This window comes from Megalopta genalis, chromosome 7, assembly GCF_051020955.1.
Source record: "Megalopta genalis isolate 19385.01 chromosome 7, iyMegGena1_principal, whole genome shotgun sequence".
NCBI classification, from domain to species: Eukaryota; Metazoa; Arthropoda; class Insecta; order Hymenoptera; family Halictidae; genus Megalopta; species Megalopta genalis.
In genome coordinates this window covers 21,575,817-21,594,452 of record NC_135019.1, presented here as the reverse complement: position 1 = coordinate 21,594,452, position 18,636 = coordinate 21,575,817, and the positions used below count along the sequence as shown (strand labels likewise).

General features: G+C 37.5%; 1 protein-coding gene across 8 annotated transcripts in view; it reads left to right on the top strand.

Moving 5' to 3' along the window:
* Galphaq (G protein alpha q subunit) overlaps window positions 1-18,636 on the top strand; it is a 146,870-nt gene that overhangs the window by 109,611 nt on the left and 18,623 nt on the right. For 6 of the 8 annotated variants that reach the window (XM_076523782.1, XM_076523781.1, XM_033479659.2 and 3 more), the window contains exons 3-4: window positions 12,747-12,901; window positions 17,854-17,982. In XM_076523782.1, coding sequence (XP_076379897.1) covers window positions 12,747-12,901; window positions 17,854-17,982 — 284 coding nt within the window. The remainder of the gene's footprint in view (window positions 1-12,746; window positions 12,902-17,853; window positions 17,983-18,636) is intronic. The other 2 variants (XM_033479658.2, XM_033479654.2) reach the window with 1 other exon arrangement.

Genomic DNA, 18,636 nt, shown 5'->3' with positions numbered 1-18,636 from the left:
CGCGTAGTATTATTCCGTCTTTTTAGGTTCTTCTATTTTTCCAATTTAATATGCGTTAATACGTGAACCATGTATTTTTCCTACTGCTATCTGCTAGTCCAGAGTTGTTCAACAGGCCTCTCGGTGAGCAAAGGCTAAGTAACAAGCTAAGGGCAAAGCTACGGCGAAAAGAGCAAAGTGTTTACGTTTTCATGCTATCCTTCCTCTCTCACGTGTACGCATTGCTGTTATTTGTCGATCGTGCGATGCTGATTCTATTTCACTCAATCTCGACGTAACCTGCAGTTGATCTCTGTCACCGTCTTCAGCCAAATAACGTATCGTTACTGGTGGGCAGTCTCACGAGGAGCTAAGGAAGGGGTATCGTTGCTCTCGGGAGTAGAGCCTAGAACCCGTCGATCGGTGTTTGCTCTGAACTAAAAATTGCTGTTCCTACAGACAAGCTGTTGAACAGTTCTGTGCAAGTCCATAAATTTCACCATGTTTCTAATCTCAATTCACCATCCACTCATAATTCCTGCGTCTGCTTCCTTTCCTCTTTTATTTGTCCACAAAACCCTCTCTTTTCGACTGTCTCTTGCATGAAGTTGTAACTCTCACCTTTTCTTCTCTTCATCTAAATGCTCTTATCTTTATCATATAATGTATAAGAATACTTTTCCACTATTTGCTAATTTTCTTGTTTTGTACCCAGGTATCTTCCACAAACTTAATCATTTTTAATCACCCTTTTTTTTTGTTCTTACTCACACTTGTTACTGATTTTCTTTCTACCATCATAATACTTCATTCTTTGCTGATGTAGGATACATTGTCACCTGGACAACGAATAATATTGTAACTTTTTAATAGCACATTAATCTAAATCATAACCACTGCTTTAAAAAGGAACTAAAACGAAACAGAAATATGCTAATAAATTTAGGATTACTTTTATCTACATTTGAAGCATTCATTGTCGTTAAATGCAAATGTAAAGAATTGTATGTATAACTACCTCAATGAATGATAGCAATCCCGACCAGCTTCGAATTCACGTACAAAAACTTCACATAAACTTTGTAGAATATGAGAGTATTATAAACACAGCATGGTCTTAATTAAAATTGAATTTTATTTCTTTAACTGACGAAGTTATTGTGTAATTCATTATCACGGAAACAATTGAAGATACAAAAAAAAAAGTATTTTCTATGGAAATTAGATGATTCAAGGAGATTAACTACCAAAAACGAATCCTTTTTATACAGTAGCCGCTCGATAAATACAGACTTTCGAAGTTGGCAACACTTAAGACACTTGACACACTTGAAGTATTGTGTAAATGATACATAATGACACATAAATTCAAAGTTAATTTGTGAAGAATATACCTTTCTTTTCTTTGAGGCTGCCAAAGATTTTCTTAGAATAACGATTGATGCAATTAAAACATTTAATCATACAGATTGAATTATTATTTTAAATAATGCGTTGTAGAATATTATTGATTAATAATACATTTAAATTAATTAAATAAGTTGAACATACGTAAACAGGAAAATTGTATAGACCATTTAATAATAATCAATTATTATTAATAATATTTAATAATAATCAATTATTATTAATAATATTTAATAATAATCAATTATTGTACTACATGCAAGTCATTATTTTGCTGACCTTCAAATTTTGCAATTCCTGACCATTGTGACAAAAGTTGGCTCAATTTTTATCTTAGAAGCTATCTGTCGGAATGTATTAATTCTTTTTTTTATTTCAATCAGGAAAGTTTTGCTTAATATACATAAATTTAAAAGATATACAGGGCGAACCACATAATGTGATCAATTTAAACTGCTCTGTTATTAGCAGGTCGATCGAAAATTTGTTTATCAAGCGTAGCACGATTCAAAAAGAGCTGTGAAATGATTGTAGTAAATTTTTTGTCAACTCCATTTTTGCCAAGAGTTTTCAAAGTCACCTGGAATTATTTATAAATAAATATATAATTTGTTTACACGTAGGTATCTTCGAGCGCATATTAAAATAAATTCGTTAGGTATCATTAGAAATTTTTATAAACATAAATATAAATATAAAAAATGAAAGGTTTACTTACACAAAAAAATCAAAGTGACCTTGAAAATTTCTTAAAAATAAAACAGGATGGTGTAAAAATTAATTACAATCGTCTCAAAGTTAAAAATCCGAATTGTGGTATGCTTGATAAACAAATTTTCGATCGACCTGTTAACAAACAAAGTAATCTAAATTGATCACGGTTCATGATTCACCCTGTATGTTATATACTTACAAATAAAACTTCGAATGAGTGTAGTGGTTTTAAAATTATAACATCATTAATGAGCTGCTAAAGGTCGCGTGCGTTCTATTTCAGGAAATGAGCCTTGCTTTTCTATTTAAAAAATACAAGCTCCACACAACATAAAAACAACTTTTAGTTCGAAAGGCTTTTATTGATTAATTTGTATTACTTTAATATATAATCATACAATGATGTTAGTTGCAGGACATACAACAAATAAAATAATTAAACGAATTGAATCCTTCATCATTTTTAATACAAGATTTCATCTACGTATAGGCGTTATTGATTACACTACTATAAATACGAGGAAAGAAAATAAAAATATCGTTAAATTACGCGCTCATTGTACAGACTGGATCGCTAAGTTTGATCATCTTATAGTTACCTTTGTTATTTTTAAAGATTTAAAGAATGTGTGTTCACTAAAGTTATACAATATCAAAAATAGCTTGGTTTACGTAGATTAGTTCTGTAAAATATTATACAGGATGGTTAGTATGACGGTTGATACAATTCCCAGAGCACTTTAAAATGAAGTGAATAACATAGATTTCATATAGAAGAAGTGCGGATAGGTCACGTGACGCGCCGAGCCGGTACTCTCGTACAGCAGAGTGGGCGCCGTAACGGGTATACATTATAATTCTGAACTAGGAACGAGTCGTCACGCAGAGGTATAATACAAAGGGATAGGAACATCCATTGTGCTCCCCACTACGCTGTATAGGAGTTTCGACCAGCGTATACATGAAAATAAGTTACGTAAGGAGTGGGGGCAGACGGCGCATGCGTGGGTGTCCCACACAGCGGCGTGGCGCGTCTACCGCATGAACGTTATAATTCTGAACTACGATCAGACGAAGGTAGAAGCTTGCGGGCTATCTTATCTCGAACGTCCAAGTGATCGGTTCGGGTCGGACGAAGTCAGGCGGTCTCGGTCGGGTGTCCGAGACGTACGGACGATATTGTCGGGGAATCCAATATAATTGAAATTTCGGGAACAAACCGACATATTTGAGCAGTTTGTCACCTTTGTGTGATACTTCAGCTCACATTTTCAGGCTATAAATCTCGCTCTTTTTTTTTCATTTTCAACGTCTTACTAAAAGAATCTACTTATCAGAATGTTCACCTAATCAATGAGTTGTGATGAAATGATTTTTGAAATAAATGATTTTAAATGATTTAAATGAATTCAACCCCTTGCAAAACGATTTATTTTTCGGTTGCAATGATTCAAATTTCGTTGTAGTTCATAATTTGCTAGAAGAAAATAAAAATTTATAATTATTGTATGCCTATATGATCTTCAATGGTTGTGCACTAACAACAACGAAATAGAACATTATTTTGGTTGATGAGAAATTAATAAAATACTAATTTAGAATAATAAACTAGCTGAAATGGTACGTTTTTATTATTTTTATGTAGTACGTAAAATGTTTCTTGATTAATTGCATTAACTTCGAAATCTTCATTGTATTACTGATCAGATGGAAGAAAGTCATGATAATTAGATTTTTTTAAACACTGAGCAATCCGGAAATTGAAACGTGCAATTTTGATACACACAAAAATTGAGAAATATAAACTTATTTTTCGGAAGGCGTATTATCACGCCAAATTAATAAATATTTCAAATTGGTGGAAATCTGATGAGACAAGATTAAGCACAGTTGCAAAATATTATTTAAGAATACCTGCAACCCAAGTAACAAGTTAGCGATTATTTTCGCTCTCTGGCAATATAATAACGGAGTTGCGCTTTTTACATGTCACTTTAAAATAAAATTATATAACTATATCTAAAACTATTTGTGTTTTTATTTTTATGTTTAGAAATTAATCGCCCTTAAGATAATTACATTATTTATATTGCTCGTTTGTGCCCGAAATCTCAATTGTATCGGACCGCCCGACAATATCAGATTACCCGAACGTTCGTGTGTTGCGGACGTATTAACACTTATTGTTTATGATACAGCATTGTAGTGCATATCACTGCGGGACTCCCGCGCATGCGTTGCCTGTCCCCACTCCTTGCGTAGTGATTTTTCGTGACCGCACTGATCAGAAGGCATAGCAGCCTTCGCGGTATTTATGCTGCGCACAGCTTTATTCTAAACTCTGCTCTGGAAGGACCAGGACGAAACGCTCCCTTTCATATCCTTCAAAATAGCCTATAGATAATATGTAGTAAACATTCAAAAATTCGTATCCAACAATGGAGGGAGGATAAACGAAAACCTTAGTCGAAGTATATTTCACTTGGTTTGGCACCACAAATGTAACATTGTTCCATTTATTTTTGTCAAAACATTACAAATATGTACTGCTATCAACCATTATTAGGTGAAAATAAAAATCATTCTCCATAGTTGTGCTTTTGTTTTTGTTAACTTCTACAAATGGAAAGTTGAACAATTTATCTAAACTTTTCGAAACTTCTTCTGTACAATCGTTTAAATAGAATGTGTGCCGAATCAAACGGAACACATCCATTTCTTGTTATTTCGTTGTACAAACTCTTTTTCTCAAAAATGTCCCGATTAGACCCCAGCACGCTTCCAGAAAAAAAAATGATTACAATTAAACCGGCAGGTTTAATGGATGTGTAATTACGAGACAATAAAACTGAATTCATCATAAGTAATTAAACCATTTCACAATTAAAATAAGAAATGTTTAATACTTTCAACTAAATAATTATTACGATTATGTTATAAATCACTGAAAAAAATATTGATATTTAGAATTTGTTCCGTTAAGCAAGGCCAATAACTACAATCGGTTTCTATATTGTTACGGCGACTTGTCCAAATCAAGTCGCTGTAATGTGAAACTGCCCTGTTGTGAGCAACTCCTTAAAGAAAAATAGAAGAGAGGGGTTGCCACGGAGGTGTTTTATCAACGGACAATCGGAGAGTCGGGATCGGACCGTCGAGCGATCAACACCATCTAATTCGAAGATCTCTAACATATTCTAATTCAGTTGTATTATAGTTCGTGTTCTCTATTGTAAATAAAATGCCGCGACGCGGGAGAAGTGTTGTAATTCGTAACATTGGGGGCTCGTCCGGGATCGAAGAATCGATCGAAAATGTCACGCCGGCATTGGAGATCCTGTTTTCAAACCTCCGACAAGAATTATGCGAGCAACTGCAGGAGCAGCAGAGGCAGTTCGAGGCGCGACTGGAAGCGGACAGGCTTCAGCGCGAGGAACGGGAACAGGCTGCTGCGTCCGAACGAGAGGCTCGCATGGAAGAGAGGATAGCAAGGATCGAGAACCAATGCCAGGTGCTATCGGATTCATTGCGATATTCTCTCTTAAATTCTGCGGCATTCTCGTCTGTGGAACACTCGGAGGCGCGTGTAAATAGTACGGGCACTGCTGTAAATAATGTTAATAGTGTATATAACGCGAGTGTACCTTTTGCTCCGAGTGTTCCTGTATTTGCTTCACAGTCGGTGCCATCCTTGCCTGCGTGTCGTGAATCTACACGCTTCGAAACTGGATTAGGATATTCCGTGAAGCCGACACGTTATGACGGTTCCACGTCATGGGATGAGTACCGAATTCAATTTGAAATGGTCGCGAATGTAAATGGCTGGGACGAAGCAAAGAAAGCTGCGGCTTTAATTGCTTCGTTGGATGGTCCGGCTCGAGGAGTACTGACTTCTCTTCCCGCCGATAAGTATTTCGACTTCAAAGAAATAGTTTCGGCAATCGAGTTTCGGTTTGGTCAAAAAAACTTTTCGAAGCTAAATTACGTTCTTTTTCAAAATTATAAACAGCGGCAAGGGGAGTCAATTTCTGCATTGGCCACGGAGATTGAGAGGCTGGCGCAATGTGCTTTCTCTGAATGTCCAATGGATGTTCGGGATCGTTTGGCCGCATCTCAGTTTGTGACGGCGTTGGCCAATGAAGAGATGAAGAGAATGTTGAGATATGAAAGTCTTACATCTCTTAGAGCTACGGTGACCAGAGCTCTAGAGATGGAAGCTCTCAATAAATTAAGCTCTCAAAAAACACAAACGATTGAACGGAATTTAAAACGTCCCTTTACTTCCGAGGGAATGCTGGAACGTGCGGCTGAACGGCATTCTGAACGAGTGGTTGGACATCAACGGGAGTTGCCGCATTGCTGGAGCTGTGGAAAAAAGGGCCACCTCCAGCGGGATTGTTTAAAGAAAATAAGGAAGGAGACTTCGCAGGGAAACTTCAAGAAGTCGGTATAATGGGGGATAGTCCGACTTCATCTTCCGTTTTTCCCCCTGTCGTGCTGCGTTTGGAACCTATTCAGCGAGGGATTTTCTTCGTCGAAGGCATCGTTGGAGCGAAGAAAAGGAAAATCATCTTGGACACGGGCTCATCGGTTAACCTTCTACGGGAAACTTATGCTACAAGGCAGAATAGTTCGGCGAGCATGACAGGAGTGAAGATTTTTTCAGTCTCCGGTCAGAGATTACCGATTTTTGGTAAAAAGCATCTACCTGTTTCTATTGGAGAAGTCGAGACCGAAGAAGAGTTCTTCTTCGTCAGTATGATGGAAGAATGCATTTTAGGAATCGAATTTCTTAAAAAGCATGCCTGTCAACTAGACTTTACAAACGAGGTTCTTCATTTGAAAGGAATGCAAGTGCCGTTGCTGAAGTATGGAGAAGATTCGGCTACGAAGGAGATAAAGAAAAACAGGAATACATTAGTACCGGATCATCTTCAGGATCTTCATCAGAGATGTTCTATAAACCTGTCCGCAGAGCAAAAGAAAACTTTTGCCGAGTTATTGACGGAATTTGCAGATGTTTTTGCGAAAGATTCCGAAGAGGTGGGAAAATGTGACGTAGTATGTCACAAGATAGATACCGGTGACAGTCTTCCCATAAAACAGGCACCCCGACGATTACCTCTTCATCGACGTTCAGAAGTAGATGAATTATTGTCGAAAATGGAACGACAAGGAGTCATAGAAAAGTCTCAAAGCCCCTGGTCTTCACCCGTGGTATTGGTCAAGAAGAAGGACGGGTCCATCAGATTTTGCGTGGATTACAGGCGTCTGAACAATATCACCAAGAAAGATTCGTACCCCCTTCCAAGGATAGAAGATACGCTGGACGCTTTGGATGGCTCCTGTTGGTTCTCGACTATCGACTTACAAAGTGGATATTGGCAGATATCCATGGATCCTGTACATAAGGAAAAGACTGCCTTTTGTGTGGGTACTGGATTATGGCAGTTCAAAGTCATGCCATTTGGTCTTTGTAACGCACCAGCTACCTTTGAACGTCTAATGGACAACATCTTAAGAGGCTTAAACTGGAAGATTTGTTTGGTATACCTCGACGACATCATAATTTTCGGTAGAAGTTTTGAACAGGAAGTACAACGTCTGCGGAAGGTACTTGCTCGCCTAAGGAAAGCTTGCTTGCTGATGAGCCCGAAGAAGTGTAATTTCTTCTGCAAAGAAGTGAAATATCTTGGACACGTAGTATCCGAGATGGGTGTACAAACTGATCCTGAAAAATTGGATGCAGTAAAGAATTGGCCGGTGCCGAAGAATAAGACCGAGTTGAAGAGTTTCCTGGGTCTTTGCACTTATTATCGGAAGTTTGTTAAAAATTTCGCCGATATTGCGAAGCCCTTACATCGTTTGACCGAGAACGAGAAAATCTTCGTGTGGACGGAAGAAGCGGAACATTCGTTCGAGGATTTAAAAAGGAAATTGATGGAGTCACCCATTCTTTCTTATCCGTCGGTTAATACAGAATTCATTTTGGACACGGATGCCTCAAATTTTGCAATTGGAGCAGTTCTTTCTCAAATTCAGCAAGGTCGGGAGAGAGTAATCGCCTACTTCTCCAAGACGCTAGGAAAAGCTGAGAAGAATTATTGCGTTACTCGGAAGGAACTATTAGCGATAGTGAAATCTATTGAACATTTTCATCATTACCTTTATGGGCGTAGATTCCTTCTGAGGACCGATCACGCTGCTTTACGTTGGTTGCTGTCTTTCAAGAATCCGGAAGGACAGGTAGCACGTTGGATCGAGCGGATTCAGGGATATGACTTTGAGGTGAAACACCGGGAAGGAAGACTCCATCAGAACGCGGACGGTCTTTCTCGCAGGCCTTGCGAATCGCAGGATTGTGCGCGATGCAAGCGCCTGGAGGAGAAGACGGAAGAAAATGGAGACGTAGTTCTGCGGACACTCTGCGAAACATTTGATTTTGAAGAGTGGAGGAGAAAACAGGAGGAGGATGAAGAAATTGGTTTCATCCTGTCAAGAAAAAAAGAGGGTAGCAGGCCCGATTGGCAGGAGATTTCGGACAGGAATACGAGAATTAAATATCTCGTATCAATCTGGGATTCCTTGGAAGTGTACGAGGATCTACTGTTTCGTAAGTGGGAATCCCCTGATGGAAAAAGTAACAAGTGGTTACTGATGGTTCCAAGAGAAATGGTAAGTTCGGTGATGACAGATTGTCATGATACACCGGCGGGTGGCCATTTCGGAGTGAACAAAACTCTGGACAGGGTACGTCGAAAGTTTTACTGGCCTGATAATCGCAAGGATGTGGAAGACTGGTGTCGTCGATGTAATACTTGTGTCGCAAGGAAAGGTCCGAGGGAGAGGGGACATGGACCTCTCAAGATTTATAATGTCGGGGCACCGTTTGAAAGGGTAGCGCTCGACATTGTGGGACCGTTTCCGAAGTCTGCGGCTGGTAACAAGTATGCGCTGGTCGTTGTGGATTATTTTACGAAATGGCCGGAGGTAGTTCCGTTGCCGGACCAGCGCGCGACGACTGTTGCGAAGGCCCTTCTTACAGAAGTTGTAAGTCGTCATGGCGTACCGTTGGAACTTCATTCGGATCAGGGGAGAAATTTTGAGTCGGCGGTCTTCAAGCGGTTGATGGTGCTGCTTGGTATTAAGAAGACTCGCACTACTCCTTTGCATCCACAATCTGATGGGCTCGTGGAGAGGTTGATTCGGACTCTGCTGCAGTATTTGTCAATGTTTGTAGCGGATCATCAACGGGATTGGGACGATTGGATACCGTTATTTTTGCTATCCTATCGCTCAAGCAGACACGAGACAATGAAGAACACTCCATCGATGATTCTCACTGGTAGAGAGCTTCGACTTCCAATGGATCTTCAGAGAGGACTCCCGCCTGAATCAAGATATGAGGAGGACGAGTTTGTTCAGCAAACGCGTATCAGACTGGCTAAAATTCATGAATTTATTCGCCAGAGACTGAGAATTAGCGGAGACAAAATGAAATCTTGGTATGATGTTTACGCTAATTCAATTACGTTTGCTACAGGCGAGAAAGTATGGCTGTTCCAACCACGAAGGACGAAAGGAAAATGTCCCAAGTTGCAGTCCGCGTGGGAAGGTCCTTATGTGGTACAGGACCGCCTGAACGACATTATTTATCGTGTAACTCGTTCTCCGAAGTCGAAACCGAAGATCGTACACGTTAACCGCTTGGCTCGCTACGACGCTGTACACAGAAGCCTTTGACTGTCTCTCACCCAAGAAGAGGACGTTTCTTCGCAGAAGACGAGGGAGTGATCTGTGTACTGACACGCTGAGCTCTTTCCATTTGTGGAAGTAACGGTTCGATGGGGGAAGGAAGTTGTATCCTCTGGAAGATTACGTCCTCCCATTGGGGAGTGGGGACGTGTTCTCAGGAGGGTACACCCTTTCCTGACTGGTCCACAAAATGAGATGCACCGGATCCCATATTACTGCAGGTAGTATCCTGTGGTGATTGGAGGTGCATCCGGGGAAGAGTTTTGGTGATCGATCAGAGCAGGGAACTCCCGGGAAGTCTGCAAGTGAGAAGTTCTCAAAACTTCTTCAAGAAAGAAACGCTCAAGCCTCAAAACGAAGAATTAAGAGGAAGGGTGAGCGACAGAGATTAGAGCTGTACGCGTCGTAGAAGTACTGACGTTCTGCTCAAGGTTTTTTTTTTGGTGGTTTTCCCTTGAGACGGAGGACAAATGTCAGGACGTAAACTGTCTGGAAAAGGCCACCTGGGTAACTAATTACATTCTTTCCTTGTTTACCTACTTTTCAGACAGAAGTACTTGCGGTGGAGGTTACCTGTCAGTTGTCCGATGGAACGATAGTTCGAGGTTATAGGACTGAAGCTGGCAGGATTAACGGTTCGATTGTCGTTGGTCAACACAAGTGAAATTTGCCGCGGCCGGGACGGCCGCTCATTCGGCGAGGAGGGCAATGTTACGGCGACTTGTCCAAATCAAGTCGCTGTAATGTGAAACTGCCCTGTTGTGAGCAACTCCTTAAAGAAAAATAGAAGAGAGGGGTTGCCACGGAGGTGTTTTATCAACGGACAATCGGAGAGTCGGGATCGGACCGTCGAGCGATCAACACCATCTAATTCGAAGATCTCTAACATATTCTAATTCAGTTGTATTATAGTTCGTGTTCTCTATTGTAAATAAAATGCCGCGACGCGGGAGAAGTGTTGTAATTCGTAACAATATATATATCACTCATGCAACGCAATGTTTGCACATATTATGTTCACGTAACATTTTTCAGTTGTTTCGGTGTGTGGATTTATTCTCTGAAGTATTGACACGCCCTTATCATATTTGATCGAAATACAATTTTTCTCACTTACTAATTATTATGGTCATTTGAAATAGAATTTCCATCACCGATAACTTTGTAAATAACACAAATATATTTTCTTATGTTTGAGTTATGGCTAACTCAAACTTTCCGTCACCGGTAACGATTATAGAAAACGAAAAGAGAATTTCGATCACATTATAACCAGGGTTCACAAAACAAACAAGTACCTCCGCTATGAAAAAAATTCATTTCGTTGAACAAAATTTATATTTCTGTAGAATTTTTACGAAAAAAATTGTTACCTCTTGGAAACTTTTCAAAACAAATTTTTTAAAAATGTTGATTAAAGAAATAAATAAAATGAAATAATAAAACATCGAATTATTGTCTGCTAGATTTATTTAACAATATCACGTTATTACGTGATAAAATAATATAATAAAATAATATTTTATTTACAAATTGAAGAAACGATGTAAAAATCGAAATGTAAGCAAGACATTTTCTAGATTTCTAGGATTTAAATCATTTCTAAAATCACTCGATATAAATTTCAGTGTTGAAAAGGCACGTTCAACGCTAACTTGCGTAGCAGTAACGCCATTAATAATAATTGGTGCTGCCTTGTGAAGTTACGTAATTTTATACTTCCTACCTTCCCAATAATCTAATGAACTAACGCTCCAAAGAAATCATTCTTGATGTATAACCAGAATAATCATTAGATTAAGTAATATTTGACACTTGTTATTATGTTTCAGAACTTTTTTTTATATTCATCGACAAAATATCTGTTCCTGTTATAGAACTATTATTTTCAAATTTTATTAATTCTAGCGAAACCAATACTATTAATTTCAAGAATTCTTTTATACCTATTCTTATTGGAACCTGTAATACGAGAACGTTTTTCAAAAAGTACTGCGTGTAATAAATTCCAGTGTAGCTTACGAAAGAGTTCCGAAACTTTCGCGAATCCTGGATAGAATTATTACTTATAACTGAAAACATTCGACTGAAAATAACAATTGTTATTCAACGATTTGTTTCATGTTATTGTAATAATTATGGTATTTAGCGAATACACAGAAATACGAGCACACGCACGCTGATTTCCAGCAGAGATTTAGAATGAGTTAAATATATCAGTGATCTACGTGTGACTCGTGAAGTTTAAAGCTCGTGTTAGTTTGGTTATCGTGTAAACAGTAGACCCCACATGAAGAAGTTTTCGAAGCTCACGTGAGCCACGAACAGCATTAGATAATCTACTGTAACCCACGTGTGGGTTAGGCTCTCTAAAATTTGACCATCGTAACTCACCAATTGATTGCGCGCTCGCGCAATTAGTATGACCCATGATCACGTCACAGACTCTCGGCGCGACTCGTGAATATCACAGTTTGCGGCTCACGGTTTCTGTAACAAGTCTAACTTTTAGAAACCGCGTAAATCTCATGATGCATTGACTAAATTATTTCAAAGATCTCCTAATACAACTTGACAGCAAAAGTATTGACTTTCGCTTAATTATAAGAACATTTATTTACTGATTCGTGCACGTAATGCAAAAATTGTTTTCGAGCATTACCGTTTGAGCATAAAACGAAAATAAAATTACGTTAGAATGCGTTCAAATCAGACATTTCTGAAATTCCATGGGTTTTCCAAGAGTTTTCGCTATTCAAACGCTATTCGAAGCGTAGCGATCTTATATGTAATTTTTTGTTTTAAATTGCAAAAACCAGTAGCAATGATTGAAATGTGCCATTACAAACATAATTATGGCACTTAAATGCATGTACCTGTGTTTATCGTAGGAAAAAGCGGAACTCGTGCGTGTTGTGGATTTTGAAACGGTGACAACGTTCGAAAGTCCATATGTAGAAGCAATCAAGGACTTATGGGCAGATGCTGGCATCGAACAGTGTTACGATCGCAGACGAGAATATCAGCTCACAGACTCCGCTAAATAGTAAGTAGCCCTACTTCCTACCTGTCATAATCACACGTTTTTTCTTCGAGAAGATAATCGTTTCTTTTCTCCTCTCACGAATATTAATCGATAACGCGACTCAGATTTCAATTCGTCTCTGTCGTAACTGTTGATATGTTTGTTAAATCGAATCTATATGAAAACTTGTTTACAACTGAGAATTTTACGTGTCGAACATAACAGAGCACATACATACACATATACATGTATATGATTATATTTTTAAAGCCTTCCGAATTACCTTCGTAATGTAGTTTGTGGCTTAATGTAATTTCAATCCAAAAATTTATACCACAATACAACTATGTAAGATACAGGATGTGCAAAAATGTATGGGTCGAAATTTTGCAGTATTTAGTACTTGTGTATTTGTTTCGGAAAGAAAATCGTAATGGATTTGATAAATACATAGAAGGGCAACTCGGATTTCTGGTGATTTCAAATACAATAGAAACTCGATTATCCAGATCCAGGGCTCGGAACGACCGTGCACGTAACATTGATGCTGCGAGGGCTACGCCTCCTGACTACCGCCGCAGCGTCTCGCTCCCCGCGTTACCTCAATCGAACTCATAACATCTCAGGCGCGTACCGTAGTAACTGTTTGTGACGCATTAGGGCGATGCTTGTATCAATAGATTTCCACATCACCCATGCGGTACTATCGTTAATGTTTTTTTTGTCAGTGGTATCCCCTGCAAGCCTATTCCACTGTGTCGCGCAATAATTTCGGATCGACGATAAATATGGAAAATAAATCTCCACAATTTTATTAAGGAATATTCTCAATGTTCGAATCATTTTATTTGTACGAATGCTCCTTTTCAAAGATGCGCTTCATTAAGTCAGAGTGACATAGATCGCTAAGCGATTCTTCATTATCGTTCGCGAGGCGAACAGCTACTTCCGACCTTGCTGCGGATATTAGTGATATACCAAGCATTATTTTCCATATTTATTGACGATCCAAAATTATCATGCGACACAGTGGAATAGGACTGCGGTGATACCACTGACAAAAAAAGCCATTAACGATAGTACCTCATGAGCGATGTGAAAATCTTAACTATATAAATGATATTTTTATACGAAATGTAATGGTGAAATAATACAGTAATACGCTGAGAAGTTTTGCTGCTTTGGGGATGTCTCGTGAGTTAGGATACGATATAGTCACTGTTGATAAACCTTGTTAGATGTACGGACGTTTTGTGAGTATTACTTTTATAACGCGACTTCATTAATATTGTAGAAGCATGACCTGTCGTATCGGGTCACTCATTGTCAGTGTATAGTGGTTTTCTTGATATTGCCCACACGATTATTATGCAGCTTATCAAGTATGCATAATTCACATCACATTTCATAGTTGACTCAAACTTTTTTGCACGCTACATACACAAATATTGATATTGAGTAGAAATACTAAAACTCATCTCTAACACTTTCCCTATATTCGTTGGCGTAACTAGGTAGGGGCTGGGGGATTGGGAGTTGACCCACCTGCATAATGGTCCAGATTGAATAAAATTAGCAGTTCATTCGCTAAAAATCAATTTACTGGTTAATCGTCTTTTATCAAATCTATGTCGCTTGATAAATATCCATAACTTTCGAAAATAGTGAAATTAATTAAATTTAATAAAAATAATAATTAATATAAAACCACGAAGATTATATCATTCTCTATACACAATCTTTTCACCAAACATGTGATGGTTTCGTTCGAGTCACGAGACCCTATCAAGAAGCGACTGAAATATTTAAAAAAAGCATTCGCGAGTTAGTCAAATCTTATGTTAGAAAAATCAAATTGTTGGACTAAAATGCAATATGCAGTGTAACTGAACACAAAAAATACCATCCTCATTACAATAAATTATTGACTGAATTTTTTATCGATCTCAAATTGTTTTCGTTTCTGTATTTTATTTTATTTTTAAGAATTATGTTTATATCTTCCTATTCTCTTAAATTTTGGTAATACATAAATATATAAATAATTATTGTGAAATGTGTAACGTTATTTTGTATAATCCAGGGACCTATACGGTCTATATAAAGTATACATACAATGCATAAAGTCAAGGGCAGTGTATACACGAAAAGTCACTACGCAAGAAATGGACGCAAGCGATGCATGCGCGGGAGACCTGCACAGCGGCGTGGGATATCTATCGGGCGAACATTACAATTCTGCACTACGATCAAGCAGAGGCTGCGTCGCGTCGCCATCATAGTTCAGAATTATAATGTTCACCCGGTAGACGCTTCACGCCGCTGTACGGTACTTCCAGCGCATGCGTCTCCACCCCACTCCTTGCATAATAACTTTTAGCGTATGCACTGGTCAAGGGACCTGCCCCCCCTCCCCTCATAGCCCGCCCAACGTAACGAGAGAGTAGTGAAGGCAACTACACGTGATCGACGCATGGGTAGAACAGGGCCGGCACACAATTTTGGGTACCCTAAAAAAAACAAGGAAATAAGAAGCTATTTTTCTAAATATTAAGTTACTTATTCTTAATATGTTATTGAATTATTGCTTGACAGTATAAATACGGTGACTCTTATTAATATTCGGACACTTTTTAAAACGCAATAACTTTTCTAAAACTGGAATAAACGATGCGATCTTTTTTTTAAATGATGGAGAGACTAGTGTATTAGACACTGACTAAACAACTTAGAATGATTAAACAATATAAAAAACTCTCGTTTTGAACTTTTTTACCTGAGCCTATCACGAAAATTTTTAAAATCCGTTTTATGGATCGCAGTACATATATACATATATGAATTGGTCGTACCAAGGTCGACCGATTTCGAAGAAATTGACCGAGATCTACAAAACACATGTTTTAAATTTTTGTTATAGGCTCAGATAAAAAAGTTAAAAAAGAGAGTATTTTACTTTCTTTTATCATTCTAAGCAATAGCAAAATGAAAAAAGCATTCCAGTAATGTTCTATTAGACCGGACACTATCGTCTAAACAAAAATTCAAGCCATTTAGTCCAATTCTAAAAAATGTTACTGCGTTTTAAAAAATGTTCGAATATTAACGGAAGTTACTGTATACCTAAACAAAATTCGAGAATTAAAATTCCACCTCGACTTGCTTACAAGGGCTATCGCTAAAGGACCATTACAAATTCTCTCTTGAGTAGCGACCGCTCAACTGCTGCCGCAACAACGATCACGTGAACCTTTTATTTACTTCTACTTTCTCGTCTCGTTATAGACAAAGATCCTAGTTGTGTCAATGGGTACACTGGCCTCGGTTTCTTGCGCCGCGCCTCACAGTGTTCGAAAACAGCGATTTAGACGCGAGAAACCCATTTTTTTAATTATCTTCAGGCCTTTAATATTTGATGTCATTAGATTCGTGAAACCTCCAGGGTATTCATTTGGATTATGATTTATCTGTAAAAATTGTTTAAATAAGATAATTTTGGCACAGAAGTTCAAAATTTCTATTACTCTTAGAAATATTCAATTGTAGTTTATATTTCTCCTTGTAAGAAATAATGGTATTATAAGTATTTGTTTTTGTAGTTAATGACTTTTGCGCAGAAAGGTAGATACTTTATTGTAAAATAAAGATGATTCATAAAAATCTACGGGAGTTTTAAATACACTTCATCAAAGGAGAATAAATTTTAGTATGCAATCATTGTCAGTTTTTGGAACAGAAGTTATCAGATTGGTACGTATTGGTCAAAATGAAACCACTATAGTTTTGGTTCAGTTTTTTGATATCTGTGAAAATTAGCTACTAATTTCTCTGCGAGTTATTTAATAATATTAGCAGAAAATTTAATAATAACGTTAGCAGAAGACTATATCTGGAAGAAATCATCGAATCTATTGTTTCTATTATTGTGTTTATTATAATTTTTAAGGGTTGACATAAAGGTTAATATAAGCATGCAAATTTTATTTAAAGGTATTCAAATGTATAATTTTGAATACAGCTCATTAGTTACGTTTTACCAATCACGAGACAAATAAATTATAAATTATTTCCTATTTACTCTTCTTCACTCTATATTTATTATTTCACAATTCCGACGACACCCGACACTTTACATTGTTATACTTGTGCATCTGAAGCTATTAATCCGCGATGCTGACATTATTAAAAATACATTGCTACTCATAGGAGGAATATATTATCGAAAGAAGCTCAAGAAGCACCGAATGAAGATGTTAAAAATTATAGATGGTTTAATAGCAGAAAATGTTCTAGAAACGAACGTATGGAAGACCTCTTACATATTGTTTTAGTATCTTTACATTTACTAATAAGCTCGTTAAGATTGAAGAAAAGAAATAAAATATCTGACTTACTTCCATCAGAAGTGTTACGTTTGCTAAAAATCTGGGGTACATTTATTAGCGTTAGTGATATAGATCAATTTATTCTAAAAATATGTATTATCTTTTTTTATTATTTTATTATTCTTTTTCTTTTTTTATCTTTTTCATCATGTGCTACTATTTTTTCGGTATTTGTACACATTATGTAATTATATAAAAATGTTATGTAACACTGAAACATTTATCACAAATATATTTCTGTTGCTTTCATTCATTAAGTAATTTAATCTTCATTTAACATAGAATAATACTAAAATTATGATGTCCACTTAATGTTAACATCATTGAAATATTTGCTTCCAGGAATTCATCCACGTTTGTGGCAAAATATAGTTTCTCGCGTCTAAATCGCAGTTTTCGAACACTGTGCACCATGTCGATATATTCGCCTTACTATATGTCAAACGATTCGTTTAAATATTCGTCGACATATTTATCGAAATATTTAACGAAATATCCCGTCGAAATAGACGACATTATACGTATCACGAGCACGAGCGATGCTCTGCTTCCTCTCGCGTGTCAAGTATTGAGAAAATGATGTTTCAGTTACCTAATGGAAATAGATCGAGTCGCGGCACCAAACTACCTCCCCACAGAACAGGACATTCTTCGTGTGAGAGTGCCCACTACTGGTATAATTGAATATCCTTTTGACTTGGCAGAGATTCGATTTAGGTACGTCTGGTCGTGCAAAAAAATGGGAGAAGCTGCATGTGCCTGTCAACTACTTACACCGGACTCTTTCTGCATCGTGACTGCATCCATTGTGAATCATCGATCTCACTTTTCTACATCAAGAATCATCATTTACTCTGTTTGTGATTTGTTTCTTTTCCACTGACATCGCAGAAGCTTCATTGATATTTTCCAAGACATTTGTGACACACGACGTCTTCTTTTCCATAAATATCTCCCTGATTCTTCCTTAGATCGATAGGAATTAATGGAATCAAATCTAAGTCCAATATAGAATCCAAATAACGAATACCTGGAAAACAGTATTATTTCGCGTGTATCGTATTAACTGTAGAATGATATCGAGTCGAAAAAGTATGACATTCAGATGATTATGTATGACATTCAGCTCGACATAAGTACGCCATTCGCTTACAAAGTGTCCAATCTGTTTCGATCGCTGTCAAAAAGTGCATACAAAATTCTATATAATATGATATTACATGAAACACAACGCATGAAGTAAATTTCTCTTTGATAATTAAGTTTTGTCGTCTCCTACACATACATATAATGGCATCGCCATCCCTGCCACATTATTAGGCTTTCGTTCCCACTCATTCGCTTATTAGTGCCCCCCTTTGTCTCCGTCAG